The sequence below is a fragment of the Triticum dicoccoides genome, chromosome 5A (genome assembly GCF_002162155.2).
Source record: "Triticum dicoccoides isolate Atlit2015 ecotype Zavitan chromosome 5A, WEW_v2.0, whole genome shotgun sequence".
Taxonomy (NCBI): domain Eukaryota; kingdom Viridiplantae; phylum Streptophyta; class Magnoliopsida; order Poales; family Poaceae; genus Triticum; species Triticum dicoccoides.
This window is the reverse complement of record NC_041388.1, coordinates 643,465,369-643,479,891: the sequence shown is the minus strand read 5'-3', so window position 1 is coordinate 643,479,891 and position 14,523 is coordinate 643,465,369. Positions and strand designations below refer to the sequence as shown.

Below are 14,523 nucleotides of genomic sequence, written 5' to 3'. Positions count from 1 at the left end.
TTGATCCTAAGAAGAATACATCAATATAATCTTGACCCGTATCTCAACGTAATAGTTATTTCATTTTTTTCACAATAATGATAAACCACCTGTTCTGCTATCACTACGCACAACTTTTTTTCTGTCCATCTTCTTGATTGTCCTTTTCAGTAGTACTTTCGCCACCCGCTCATCAAGACAGGACTCCGGTGACGAAAGAAGGTGTTTGGAATCAGATAAACAGGCTCAACACCGGCATCGCCGCCAAGAGAAGGAAGAACCCTAACGTAAAGGTGAAACAAGTATCTGCCGCCGTGCTAGCTAGCTGCGGAGTGATATATACGGAGACCGGGTTAATCGTGCCTTCTCTGCTCGAGCCGCACAAAACAAAGCAACCAACACACGGAGTCAAACAAAAAGCTCTTGTGCACGGTGCACACCTCGCCTAAGTGATCCTGAGACACAGTCCAACGCACTGTTGGAGGCTAGCGTGTTGACGACCGACCGTCCGTTGGCGAGTGAAGCTATTTGCTGCCCTGTTAGAGCATCTACAGCCGGACTTTACAAATCCGGCCCTTTAAACGCTTGCGGATATGACCGGACACGTCGGCGGACAGTGACCAGTTATGCCTTAAATTAGCCATTTCGCATCCGCCTTTCATATTTTAACCTATATATTCATATGAAGCATGTAAAAAAATCCTACATACTACTACTACTACCCTAGCTACTCTTCATCGTTGGAGATGTCCACAACGATGGTCCTGGGCGCTGGCTCATCCTCCTACTCCACCTCATCCATGTAGATGAGCATATCCGCCTCCTCCGCGACCTGCTGCGCCTCCATCTCCTGCCGGCGATGGCGTCTAGCCTCTGCAGCAGACTCCGACCAGAGGGAATCGAGGATGGCCTGCTGCTCCTCCTGCAGATCCGCGTCGCCAGCTCCCAGCTCCCCCACATCTTCCTCCTTCGGCTCCTCTTCCTCCAACTCCTCTTTCGGATCCACTGCATCTAGAGGTAGCCCCGCGGCGATCTGGGCTTCGTGCCTAGCTCGGATCTGCTCAAGGAGCTCGAGCCGGCGCTCTGGCGTTAGAAATGGCTCGTTCCCCAATGGCGTGGGGGCATGGCTACTAGACAGACAGGTGGAGTGGAAAAGTGGCAGCAACACGTGGATGGATGGTAGGGTTTTGATGCGGCCGATCGACTTAAGTAGTCGGGCTAGGCACTATGCAACCCGCCGGAGCTACGCCACCGATCCAACGAAGGAAACAAGTTTCAAACCGCCAGGGCGCCCCATCCGCCTCATTGTTTGAGACCCGTTTGGATAAAAAATCATGAACGGTCAATGATCTAGCGGCTGCCCGAGGGTTTAAGGCCGGTTTGGACGCGACGCCTGGCTGTAGAATATGGAGAGACCAAACTGCATGATTCGTCGGTTACGTGCGCAGTGAACAGTGGACGCGTCGTCATTACAAAATCATCTCAAATACTAGTAGAAAGCCTACGCAAATCCCAAACAAATTGACGGAGCTCGCAGGTTCACGCACAGCACAGGCAATTCATTCCACCACGCTGGCACACGATTAGAGAGAGGTCCATCAATGTCACAAATTACATACCCACTACTACTACATAGTAGACGAGAGGACGATGCCGAATCAACGCGACAGGATTGATCTGAGCTTCTGGTCTACTCCGATGGACGACTAGAGCTTGAGCGGCATGATCTTGACCTGGTCGAGCACGGGGCCGCAGAGCGAGACGCCGTCGGTGACCTTGGTGTGGTAGTAGGAGCTGTAGAAGGTGACCCTGGTGCGGACTCCGGCGGCCACGAACCTGAGGCTCGCCGCCTTGAACCCGCCCTTGCCCGTGGACTGGAACGGCACCTTCTGCGTGACGTTGGCGGCGAAGGCCTCCACGAGCATGGAGCCGTGGCAGCCGTTCTTGGCGTCGCCGACGACGTAGGAGAGGTTGTAGGCGCGGCTGGGCACGGTGCGGATGACCTGCGCGATGGCGCTCTCCCGCCCCGCCACCAGCTCCACCGCGTACTGCCCCGCCGGCACCGAGAAGTGGGCGGCGTCGATGTACCGCACCGCCTTGAGCGACTCGATGATCCAGCCCGGCAGCGGCGACGTCACGTCCTTCTGCTTCGGCGGCAGCAGCACGCCAACGCTCGAGTTCTTGAACACCTGCGGCCCGATCTCGAAGCCGTCGTTCTTGATCAGGTTATCTGCAACAGCCACGTACATCAATGGCATCGTCAAGCAACTGCGTACATCAGATGGAGCAGAACATTTTCGTGGAGGCGAAACGACCGAACTCGGACGGATCTGACCTTTGGTGGGGTAGGGCGTGGGGAGCTCCTTGATGGCGACGGCGTCGATGAGCGGGCCGCACGCGGCGTCCTCCTGCACGCCGGGGTTGCTGAAGGTGACCTCCGCGACAGGGGAGGAGGCGCGGAAGCCCCAGGCCCAGGTGTCGGCGGTGTCGGCGCTGTAGAGGGTGCGGACGGCGACGTCGGCGGGGGCGGAGAGCGACGGGGAGACGGCGATGCGCAGGGCCTCGTCCTGCGCGCAGGTGCGGGTGGCGGCGAAGGTGAGCGCGTAGAGCGAGCCGGGGCGCACGGACACGTTCTGCGACGCCGACGCGTGGCCGCCGAGGCGGAGCGCGTGCACGCCGTGCGGCACCGCGAAGAACATGCCGCCCGGCTGCGGCCCCGCCGACACGTACTCGACGTGGCCCCGCAGCGTCCACCCCGGCAGCGAGTGGCGGCCCACGATGAGGGTCTTGTTCACCTTCCTCGGCGCCGTCTCGAAGTTGCCGTTCATCAGCAGACCTGCATCACCCAAAATAAATTACTACTAGCGCTTCTTTTCGCGCGTGCACTAGACTGGAGATAACCTGAAACGAAATGTCCCCGAGATGTCCCTGCATTTTGCTACTCCCTCCGTTCTGAATTACTTCTCTTGAATTTGTCTAGATACGACTCATTTTAATGCTAGATATCTCCGTATCTAGACAAATCTAAAACAAATAATTCGGAACAGAGGGAGTACTTCCCAGACAAAGAAGAAAAACATGGCCAACTTTTGTCCCTGATCTTGCAATAGATCCACACAATCTGGGGAAGAATCCAAAAATGCTAAGCCTCGTATGCAAACGGGATGATGCAGTACTACATTCTCCTATGGCTTGCAATAAGTATCTGTTCTAATCTTGCAAGAATGCAGCATAGAAGGGACAAAGACAAAAATGGAGCGGCAGTAACTCAGTCCATTATCTCATTTTCTTCTATGTAAACGCTGTAGCAGTGTTGTACCGAAGGTGCATTTGCAAGAACAAGAAGAACAGATCCAGAGATAAGGGTGGCAAGAAAGACAGGACTGAGAGAGAAAATGGTGCGAGGAGACCGGTGCAAGGAGTGCCATTACCTTCAGCGTCCTGAGCTTGAGGAGATGCATGGGCCGGGGCAGGGGCGGTGACGGGGGCAGGAGCACGGGCAGGGGCCGGAGGGGGAGCGGTGACGGCGAGCGTGGCGACGGCGGAGGAGGCGGAGACGGTGAGCAGCGCCAGCAGCAGGGCACCCCATGGGAGCTCCATTGCGAGCTTAGCTGAAAGAGATGAGGTCTCACTTTTTCTTTCGCTTTGGCTTCTTGCAGTGCAGGGTTGCAGGGGAAGAGGACTGCCCCTGCCCCCTGGCTTTTGTGGAAGAGATAGTGAGGAAAGTGCACAGAGAACCTCGATACTGTTGGAAATTACAGATCCACCCCGAATGCATAAACGTCGTCAGAATGTAATGAATTGTTGCTTATAATTCAATTAACCAATATTCATTGTACACGTTCAGGAATGAAACAGAACAATACAAGGAGAAGTGCTGCTGGAGTTTGCTCGAATGTACACGCACTTGTCCGAAAAACCTTGGAAAGAAGGGTGCGTTTTGGAATCTTAAGAAGTATGATGGCAACAATGTGATGAACCACGACTTTCATTGACTATAATTTGACAGTCTCTACTGAAGCGCAGGAATCAGAATGAATGTACTGCCCCCGCACTAATGATTCCCGCTTCTTTTTCTACTAGCTTCCCGCGCATTGCTTGCCTCTGCCGTGTGTGTACTGCAGACGACAGGCGGCACCAGCCTACTGCTCACAGCACTGTCCTTGAAATTAAAATCTCCGGCGTAAATGGCCGAAATCAACCACACTAGGAGCCACCGCCAGCAGTACTACAAGACTATTGAGCTCAACAGTACTAGCTGCCAGCTACCAGCTCAACAGCACACACGGTGACTGTGGCATCAGTAACACGACTTGAGAGAGTAATTTTCTTCAGAGGACACTTTGTGCTTGACAAGGCAGCTCAGATGGCATGCACTGTCATGTTACTACGTAGGATCATCTGAAAGTAAAGCCGGTGTACTAGTACTCGGTTGCGAAATGATACGATGTGGTGGGTTGATTGAAACTGCACTGACATGGCGGTTTGGCGCCACCATCACGTCAAGCCCTTGCATGCATCGCACGCTCTGGTGCCCGATGCTGCTAACCGCCGACCCGACCCGATCCGATCCGGTCATCATGCGCGAGAGATAACTACGGGTGAGCTCGCCCGCCGGCAGCCACGGACGGCGACGTCGAACGCATCGGGTGATGAGGTGACGACGAGGCGCGACTACTCGAGTGGCACCGCGTAGTAGTACAGTACAGTGGCACGCGGCGCATTGGATGCTCTGCGTCCGGCCGGGTCTCGAGGGGCACGGCATGCAGTGGAGCCGGCCGGGAGGGGCATCGGGAAGACGGAAAGGACGACGGCCATGTCTCTCTCTCCTCCATGATATCGGGCTCTGCACGCTCTGCGCTGACGCTGCATCCTGCATGCAGCGGGTGGGCAGGAGCACGCGGGCCGTGATGGCCTCATGTGGCCCTGCCTGCCCCTCTCCACGACCGTCATTGGTTGGTTGGTCAGCACCCGTTTCCCGGGAGCCCATCCACCCCCCCTCCCGTTCTCCTACTCGTTCCACCCGACGGACGGTCGCCAGCACGCTAGCCTCCAACAGCAACAGTACACGTTAGACTGCGTCTCGGGGTGGCTAGGCGCGGCGTGCACCGTACACGAGAGTTGGCCTCCGCATCTTGGTTGCTCTGCTCGGTGCAGCTCGAGCAGAGTAGCCAGTCAAATAATTTGACAATTTTGACTTTTGTAAGAAATCAATTTACAGAATGAACTGACCGTGAAACTATTTCACACCTCTGACCCTTTTGTGTAGCGCCCGCCACGCAGGCGCCACACACTACGGTGCAACGCCCAGCTTGGGGGTGTTGCACACCAGTCCACTATGGCAGCCCTTGGGTCCGCACCCAGCAGTGCAGCGCCTAGCGCTCGGGCACTACACTGTGACTTATCCAGCGGCGGCGGCACTCTCCCCCCCACCCCATTGCAAGATTCAAACAGAAGAAGCCGCGGCGGCCCTCTCCTCTCCCACTCTCAATCTCTTCTCTCAAATTCTTCAGATCTGACGATTTGGTCCGTGAATTCCTTCACCAATCCATCCTAGAAGGTACTCTCCTCCGATTCCCTTCTTTCTATCCATAGAATGTATGATATTTTAAAGATTTGGGGAACCCTTGTTTGAATCTTGCATGTATTAAATTTGGGGAACCTTTGTTAGATTAGAATGTTGCATGTATTAGAATCTTGCATGTATTAGATACCTAATTTAGCAACCCTAGTTTAGTATATTTTATTGAAAAGATATGGTTTGGATACAAAGGTTGACATGTTTTTTTATATGGAAAAGGGATGTGTATTAAATCTTGCATGAAGTAGGCCTAGTTTAGTTTATTTGTGTTGAAATTATATTTGTATTGATAAGAATGCTTTGAATTTTGTATGTACTAGGCGTACTTTAGTTTATTTGTATTCAAAAGATAATCGTGCTGACAAGAAAGCTTTCTTTCAAAATTGTTAGGATGGTTTGGCTTCTCGATGATCACTGGGACAAACAACACCGGTCGTACGCTATGGCGGTGGAGCAGCGGGTAATAATGAAAGTGGCCAGTTTTATGAATTTTGTGTTTATTTCAAACACAAATGCCCCATATGTAATGTTATGGTTTGTTTGTTTGTAGGAGCTTGCACCTCTGAAGCTTCGTTCTCACGGGGTCACCCTTGGGTGGATGCGCTATGATGAGCGATACACACCGTATGTAAGGGAGACATGACTTCTCCCTTTCATTCAGATGGTCAGACAGTCGACGCCACCCAACAATGCTCCAGCACTCACCGCGCTTATTGATCATTGGCGGCCGGAGACACACAGTTTCCATCTTCGGACCGGGGAGATGACCGTGACGCTCCAGGATATTGCTATGATCACCGGTCTTCCTATCGATGGGAATCCTCTATGTATGAGCACCGATTCTGATGGGTGACGCGCGTAGATGAATGCCCTTATCGGTATGGTTCCTTCGGAGCCTCGTGAACCAGCAACAGAAGACAAGAAGAAGGAAAGAGTCGCAGCCGGTGCTCCTTTCACGTGGATTACTGAGCACTTTGGTACTTGCCCACCGGAAGCTAATGAGGACACGGTCAAGACATATGCTCGTGTATACATGTGGTACGTGATATCCAGGACTATGTTTGCTGATGGCACAGGCAAGAATGCTCCATGGATGTGGCTGAAGGCGTTGACTATCTTCGATAGCAATTGGAGTTGGGGTTCGGCGACACTGGCTTACTTGTATAGGCAGGTATGAAGTTGTTTCTTTTTCACTTCATTGCTACATTATGAATGTGATCTTGCTCTTAATTCAACCATGTTCTCTTTTATGTGCAGTTGGACGAAGCCTGTTGTAGGTCATCTGGAGGTATTGGTGGTTGTTTGCTCACACTTTCCATATGAAGCTGGGAGCGTTTGCCGGTTGGACGCCCGAAGACCGTGAGGTACGATGATTGGGACGACAAAGGCGACCCACTACGGCGACCCACTTGGGCTTACAAGTGGGATGTGTTAAATGAGACGACATATGATCCCTCGGTCATGTACAAGTTGGACCAGAGCGAGCTTGACGCGATCACGCCTGAGCAGGTGAATCGAGAGCCTGTAAGCGATGAACTCTCATTGTTGGACGCTCATTGTTGGAAGTGTGGATATTGAGTTCAAGAGCCTATAAGCGATGAACTCGGATGTGAGTTGTCTGTGGTCTTGGAACACAATCTTGCCATCCACCCTTTTGCCTCGGCACATGTGAGTTGGCACACAACTCACTACGTGCCAAGTGGGACCTCCTTTCTATGGTCTTGCACGCACTATCCACGGACATATTTCATCTTCACATGCACATGCAACCGTGTAGCGCACATTGACGTCTGAGTGCACCACCTTTTGTGGACGATAATGCGTAACCGAGTAGCTGTCGAGCCACATCTTCAATTCCAAGAAGGTTTCGAACTTAGACCCTTTAGCAATCCGGTTCTTGTCGTCTCCCAAATCACGATGAGAGCTTGGCCTAACCCCAAGAGATATAGATTTGCCACCATCCACAATGGCTTCATCCGCGAGACTAACATCCTTGAACAATGGTGTCTTGTGATCCCGACCGAATACCTTCTCGAAAGCTTCGGCCTCCTTCACCACGAACCCCTCCTCATCAACTTGTTCATCGGGACCTTCGTCATCCAAATCCGATGCATATACATAGGAAAAAGGGATGGAATGGTCCATTGTCTCTTGCAAATGATATTTGTCAAGATCACCCACATTGTTGTCATGGAGATCAACTTCATTGTCATCGTCCGCATACTCATCATTGTCCTCTTGCAAAGCTTCATCTTGGTTGTTTGTAAACGGGCTCAATGTTGGCCTCACTTCTTGGGTCAAAAGAGGTTCAACAATTTCATCTCGCTTCAAGGGTGGGGGGCTACTAGCAACCAAAGGGGAGGGTTTCCGGTTCAAGTCCAAATGCAAACTTGAATCAACCTTCTTCGTTGCAAATAACTCAAGAGCCTTGTCAAGTGAATCGGCCACCGTTTCCTTGTATGCAACCCAATGTTGCTCCGAGTTGACACGCATTGTCTTCCAACGGATGTGCATTCCAAAACCTATATTATGTCTTCCCTCCAACTCAACGATATCACTAGGGTCCATCCAATTCAAATCTTTCCTCACTTGTTGCAAGAGCTCCGCATAGCTAGGACTACTATCAAACACCATATCAAGCTCATCCGGATCCGGTTCAATATTGCCTTTCAGGAAGGCATCTTTGTCCCCATGATGAACAAACACACATGTTCTTCCCATCCCTATAAGCATTCAAACAACACAACATAACATTGCTTCCATGAGTACTAATTTAAGGATTAACACGGAATACAAACCCTAAAATATATATCAAACAACAACCCTAACCCTAACCATAACCCTAACCATAACCCTAGCACCAACATAAGAACACCCATAAGAATAACCCTAACATACTAACAAAGCCTAATCATAGGAAATTGGCAAACAAAGATCTCACATCTCCATGCAAATCTCTAGATCCAAACAAAACTAGGGTTTCCCCAAACTAGCAACAAATGAGCAATTAGATAACATTACTTGGATCAAAACAAGGGGATCGGAGAAGATTACCTTGAGGGAGGGTTTGACTTCGAAATCCATGAACAAATTCTTCAAATTTGCAAGATTTGGGAGAGGATTTGAGAGGGGGAGAGAGTGGGAGAGGGGGCAAAGGTCGGGTTGGGGTGTGTGGGGTGGGGGAGTGGGGCCCAGCCCCTATCTAAGTCACAGTGCAGCGCCGGAGTGCTGCACATTACATGTGTGGCACCTAGCTCGGAGGCGTTGCACTGCTGGGTGCGGGTCCAGGGGCTGCCACGGTGGACTGGCGTGCAACACCCCCGAGCTGGGGGTTGCACCGTAGTGTGTGGCGCCTGCGTGGCGGGCGCTACACAAAAGGGTTAGGGGCGTGAAATAGTTTCACGGGCAGTTCATTCTCTGAATTGATTTCGTCTAGAGGTCAAAATTGTCAAATTTGCCGAGTAGCCACGGATAACCCGGTTAACCTGGCCTTTGTGTATATCACTCTAAACCTAGCTAGCATGGCGGCAAATACTTTTCCCCCTTATGTTATGTTAGAGCAACTTCAACGGGGCGACCCAAACGAACGACGCATTTGTCCATTTTTGTCTGTTTGAGTCGGCCGCCCGCCCGACGTCCGCCTAGTTTTGAATTTGGGTCGGCAGTGCGTCCAATGCGCCGACTCATTTCATGTCCGCATCAACTTTAAAAAAAGGCCCGTGGTCGATCATGCCAGCGGCCATGTCTCATCATGCCGGCACTATGCCAGCGCCGGCATACAATGCCAACTTCAGAAAATATCACCACAGTTCATGCTGGCGCACTCGCCAGCCGGCCGGCACACATGCCAGCACACAAAAAGGATAGGACTTGAGTTCGACCACGCCATCACGGCCCCGTGGTCATGCCAGCACACCTGCCGGCATAAAAAAAGACGGCGCTAGCCGCCATAGATCACTCGTCGTCGAACTTGAGCATGTCGGCCTGCATCTTCTCGAACCACAACCTCTTCCTTGGTGACACGGTGTTGAGATCCACTTCTTTGGCCTTGGTCTTGGTGTTGGCGGCCTTGATCTCTAGCATCTTGGCTTACTTCTCCGTCTCGAGCTCAAACATCTTAGCTTGCTTCTCCGCGTCCATCTCAAGCCTCCTTCTTTGGATCTCCATGAAAGCGTCCATTTGCTCCACCTTGAAACACCGACGCTCCTCCTCCCTTGAGTCCTTCTTATTCATCATGCCCTCCACGCTTGCGATCAAGGCGTTGGATGCCGCATCCTGCTTGTACTCTTTCTTGAAGTTGGTCTTCCCCCGCGGCCGTGCCGGCTCGCCCTCCCCAACCTCCTCCATGGCTTGCTTACCCCCACACGACTTGAGGGCGGCATATTGCGCCTTGAACTTCTCCTCGCCCTTATGAAAGTACATGTAGTCCCCATGTGTGGTTTTGGTAATTAAATGACAATCCTAATGGACAAATGTTTGCACTGAGATATACATTTGAAGGAAAGTTCCATTTGCAATGCATGAAGAATATTGGATGAATTGGTGGATGAAATCCATCAACATCTATATATGCATTGAGACTTGATAATGAATGACAATTCCTATGAAGAAACAATGACATCAAGTTATATAGGAAGGTTTGTTCCATGGGTGATGCAAGAAGGATATTGAATGGATTCGGAATGAATGCCATATACATGTAGTTGTGCATCAAGATTAATCATGGAGCAAAGATTAAGGTTGACCAAGATGAAGATCGAAGATTGAATTCAAAGATGGTCAACACACAAGCGCAAATCATGTGCCATGTGAGATCTTGTGGTATGGTCAGAAATTTTTAATTGCGCTTTGTGTACTAACCCATACTATGTGTTGCCTATGTTTTTGAGAGGAGATTCTCATGGGCTCGCATCGAGAGAGATATTTCAAGTGTCTATGAGAGGATGACATCAAGTGTTGATGATCATGGTTGACAAGGGCAAGTTCAAGATAACTATCCCGAAGGACTACATGCTTGAAGCTTGTGGATGATCACATGATGGACACATGAAGATAAATACAAAGCAAAGCTTCCCACATTGTGTATGGGGGAGCTACTTGAAGACTTCACCAATGTCTTGCCATTCAACTTGATCCAAGAAGAAACTTCAACTTCAAGCTCAAGTGAAAGGCTCGAGTCAAAGGTATTAGTTCCTTCGACGTTAGTGTTGTGGAGTGATGAACACCGAAGGAACACATACACTCAAGAATGGATTATTGATAGCTATGTAGTGTAGACCTGTTATGATTCTTGAGTTATAGGGATCCCGCACTATTAAGAGGGGATCAAAGGGGTTCGTGATAGATTTGCTCAAGTCAACATCTTCTCTACACAATTCCACTCATATCCTATATACCAAAGAAAATCCAAAGCCAAATAGGTTACCCAAATACATGATAAAACCTTTGCATATTTTGCATCCTCCATTTTGGTTCATCTTGGGTGGTTCTCTATGTGAGGGCCTGGGTTTTTTTCGTAGCTTCAAAACGAGCCCAAGATCATCAAAATCGGAGTCCGGATGTAAAAGTTGTGCCTGTTTCAGTTTCTAGGCTGCAGCAGTTTGGTTTGGCCGGATCATCCGGGTCCTCTCCCATATCATCCGGGCTTTGACCGGATCATCCGGGTTCCTGCTCGGATCATCCGGGTTATTCGTAAAATTCATCACAGAAGCTTATTCTGCTAGCCGGATCATCCGGCTACCCACCAGGATCATCCGGGAATTGCCCGGATCATCCGGCTATGTCCCCGGACATCCGGGTATCCACTTCACCACATTGTATATTGACCTTCCCGGATCATCCGGGCATTGCCCGGATCATCCGGGTATGCGTCCAGATCATCCAGGCAGGTCAACAACTGCGGGAAACGGCTCTATTTTCTTTGGGGGTATAAATATCCCTCTCCCACTCCGGGGGAGGGTTGAGCACTTCATCCCAAATTGTCCCAAGAACACAAGTGGCTCCCTCTCACTTCTCCTACACCAAATCTTAGATCCCGGAGAGATTAGTGAGTGTTCTTGAGAGTTGTTCCAATCAAAAGATAGATCCTCTCCCTCTCCCTCTTGTGACCAAAGCAATTCGTGATTTGAGCAAGTCTTGATCATTTCCCCCTTGATCTTGTTACTCTTGGAGGTTGGAGACTCCTAGGCGGTAGGAGTGCTCCGATGAGGAATCAACTTGTGATTTGTCCCCCGGAAAGTTTGTGAAGGTTTGGAGGCCGCCTCAAGGTCTACCACTAGTGGTTGAGAATTGCCTTCGTGGTGATATCTCAAGGAGAATAGGGTGAGCCTTCGTGGCGTTGGTGTGCCTTCGTGGTAACATCCACCTCTCTAACGGTGATTAGCTTCCCTCCAAGGAAGTGAACATCGGGATACATCCTCGTCTCCGTGACTTTGGTTATCCCTAACCCTAACTCCTTACTTGTGGTTGACTTTGGTCATTTGACCGTGCATTCACTATATCTTGTTGTCCTCATTATATTGTGGTGGTTGATTATATTGTGTTGGCCATTTCCTTGTAGAGATTATTTAGGCCTATACTTCATATTCCGCAATTCATACTTGCTACTATTGATATACATTGTGATTAGTGTGAATTGCTAACTTGTGTTATAAACTTCCATATATTGTGATATTGCTCAAGTAAGTTTGTGTAACTTACTTGAGTTTGCTTGTATCATTAAATTCCATATATTGTGATACAATTTGTGTAAGCTTGTATTGCTTACTTGTGGTTGTGTGTATTATTCATTTCCATACCTCGTGATATACACTGAGTAAGTTTGTGTGACTTACTTGTGCTTACTCATATCCTGTTGTTCTCATCTTGTTTATGCTAAGTTGTTGGTGCACTTAGTGAGCCTAGTATATTTAGGATTTGTGCTTGAAAAGTATCCGCTTAGTTTATTTCCGCATTAGGATATAGCCAAATCCGTAAAAGATTTTAAAACGCCTATTCACCCCCCCTCTAGGCGACATCGTGGTCCTTTCACCTTGATGACCCAAAAGCAATGGGAGAGGTTGAAGCACTTGCCATTGTGTTGAACCTTGAATGCCTCCAAAGCTTGAAATGCCTACAAAATGTTTCCATGCAAGCATATGGGCAAATGATATGCAAATGAACACGCAAGCATGAACTTGATGACACAAAAGAGGGCGGCTTGCTAGCATACCATGTCTTGTATGTCGATGCCGCTCACGGGACGGGCCTTGACGCTCTCAAGAGTGGCACAAAACTTGTTGTACTCTTGTTGGATCACCCTCCATCGCTTGGAAATGGACACCCACCCGCGTGTGCTCACAAGTTGGTAAGGTGGAAACTTCTTGCGCTCATGAAACTCTCGGTGGACACGAATCCAAAAGGTTGAATGCTTTTGTTCGGGGCCCGTCTTGGGGTCTTGTACAATGTCTCGCCAACACTCGCAAAGAAGCTTGTCCTCGGCCGCCGTGTATGCCTTCGTGCGCTTGCTCTTGTGCTTTGGCTTAGGACCGACGGCTTGGTTGGCGAGCTCGTCCTCGAACAAGGGTTCCACTTCGATGTCGCACTCGTCCTCTTCCTATAGCCCATAGTCGTCCGGGAACTCGTGGTCGAGTGGGAAGCCGTCCAGGTCGATGCCGCCCTGATCACGCATGAAGGACCCCTGATCGGGATCATAGCCAGCGGCCGGCGTGAATGCCCCATGACCCTCCTGGTTTTGTGTCTCGTTGGGATCGTAGCCAGCGGCTGGCGCACCTCCCTCGAAGATGAGGTTCTACATGTAGTCCTCGTCGGCGGCGGACGACATTCCCTCAAACAGGTTGCGGGCCTCCGGGAGCACACCGGCCGGCGTGTGCCACACGCGTTTCCTCCGCCACCGGATGATGAGCCACCGGCCACCGAGGTGGCGTTGAGGTCGGTGGACGCGGGCATGGAAGGCGCGACCACGCTCACGTCGGGCGAGCACTCCTCGGAGAGGCGGGAGGCATGCGGTACACGTGGAAGCCTGGCACCGGGTTGCAAGCCGACGCGTGGGGCGAGTCGGGCAGCATCATCCGAGGAAATGCCGATGAGCCGATGCTGGCCGCGGCGACGACGGTGTTGAGGAGGCCGTGCTGGCCAGGGTTTAACCCTAGCATGTAGAGCGCCTCCCTGGTTGCCGCCGTGACGCAGGCGTTGGTGACCTCCTGCTGCGCGGTGACTGCGACAGTGGCCTGCGCGGCGGCCTCATCCCTTGTGTCCGTGACGTGCCTCCGGTCCTTCCTCTTGACCGACTCCCTTGCCCGTTGTGCGGGCGTCAACGGCTTCTTTGGCTTGGCCGCAGCAGCTGTTGGGGAACGTAGTAATTTCAAAATATTTCCTACGCACACGCAAGATCATGGTGATGCATAGCAACGAGAGGGGAGAGTGTCATCCACGTACCCTCATAGACCGTTAAGCGGAAGCGTTATGACAGCGCGGTTGATGTAGTCGTACGTCTTCACGATCGACCGATCCTCAGTATCAAACGTACGGTACCTCCGCGTTCAGCACACGTTCATCTTGGTGACGTCCCGTGAACTCACGATCCAGTAGAGCTCGAGGAAGAGTATCGTTAGCACGACGGCATGGTGACGATGTTGATGAAGCTACCATTGCAGGGCTTCACCTAAGCACCGCTATAGTATGACCGAGGTGGATTATGGTGGAGGAGGGCACCGCACACGGTTAGGAGAGATCAATGATCAACTTGTGTGTCTAGAGGTGCCCCCTGCCCCATATATAAAGGAGAAAGGGGGAGGCCGGCCGGCCGGCCAGGAGAAGGAATCCTCCTCCTAGTAGGAGTAAGATTCCCCTCTTTCCTACTCCTACTATGAGGGGGAAAGGAAAGGGGAGCGCCCCTACCCCCCCTCTCCTAGTCCAATTCGGACCAGAGGGGGAGGGGGCGCGCAGCCTGCCCTGGCTGGCCC

At 51.1% G+C, this 14,523-nt stretch overlaps 1 protein-coding gene across 1 annotated transcript; it reads right to left on the bottom strand.

Moving 5' to 3' along the window:
* Positions 1–1,469: 1,469 nt before the first annotated feature.
* Positions 1,470–3,664, bottom strand: LOC119303693. The gene is made up of 3 exons (XM_037580830.1): positions 3,411–3,664; positions 2,315–2,815; positions 1,470–2,209 (listed from the first exon to the last, which is right to left on the bottom strand). The coding sequence occupies exons 1-3, from the start codon at positions 3,577–3,579 to the stop codon at positions 1,686–1,688; spliced, it is 1,194 nt and encodes a 397-aa protein (XP_037436727.1). The 5' UTR covers positions 3,580–3,664; the 3' UTR covers positions 1,470–1,685.
* Positions 3,665–14,523: the final 10,859 nt, after the last annotated feature.

Bases quoted from the DNA above. Each gene is read 5' to 3' on its own strand.
- LOC119303693 (XM_037580830.1), bottom strand. From the start codon at position 3,579: ATGGAGCTCCCATGGGGTGCCCTGCTGCTGGCGCTGCTCACCGTCTCC. The intron at 2,816-3,410 runs GTAATGGCACTC...TGGGTGATGCAG, and splicing joins TCAAGCTCAGGACGCTGAAG to GTCTGCTGATGAACGGCAAC. The intron at 2,210-2,314 runs GTCAGATCCGTC...TGGCTGTTGCAG, and splicing joins CACGCCCTACCCCACCAAAG to ATAACCTGATCAAGAACGAC.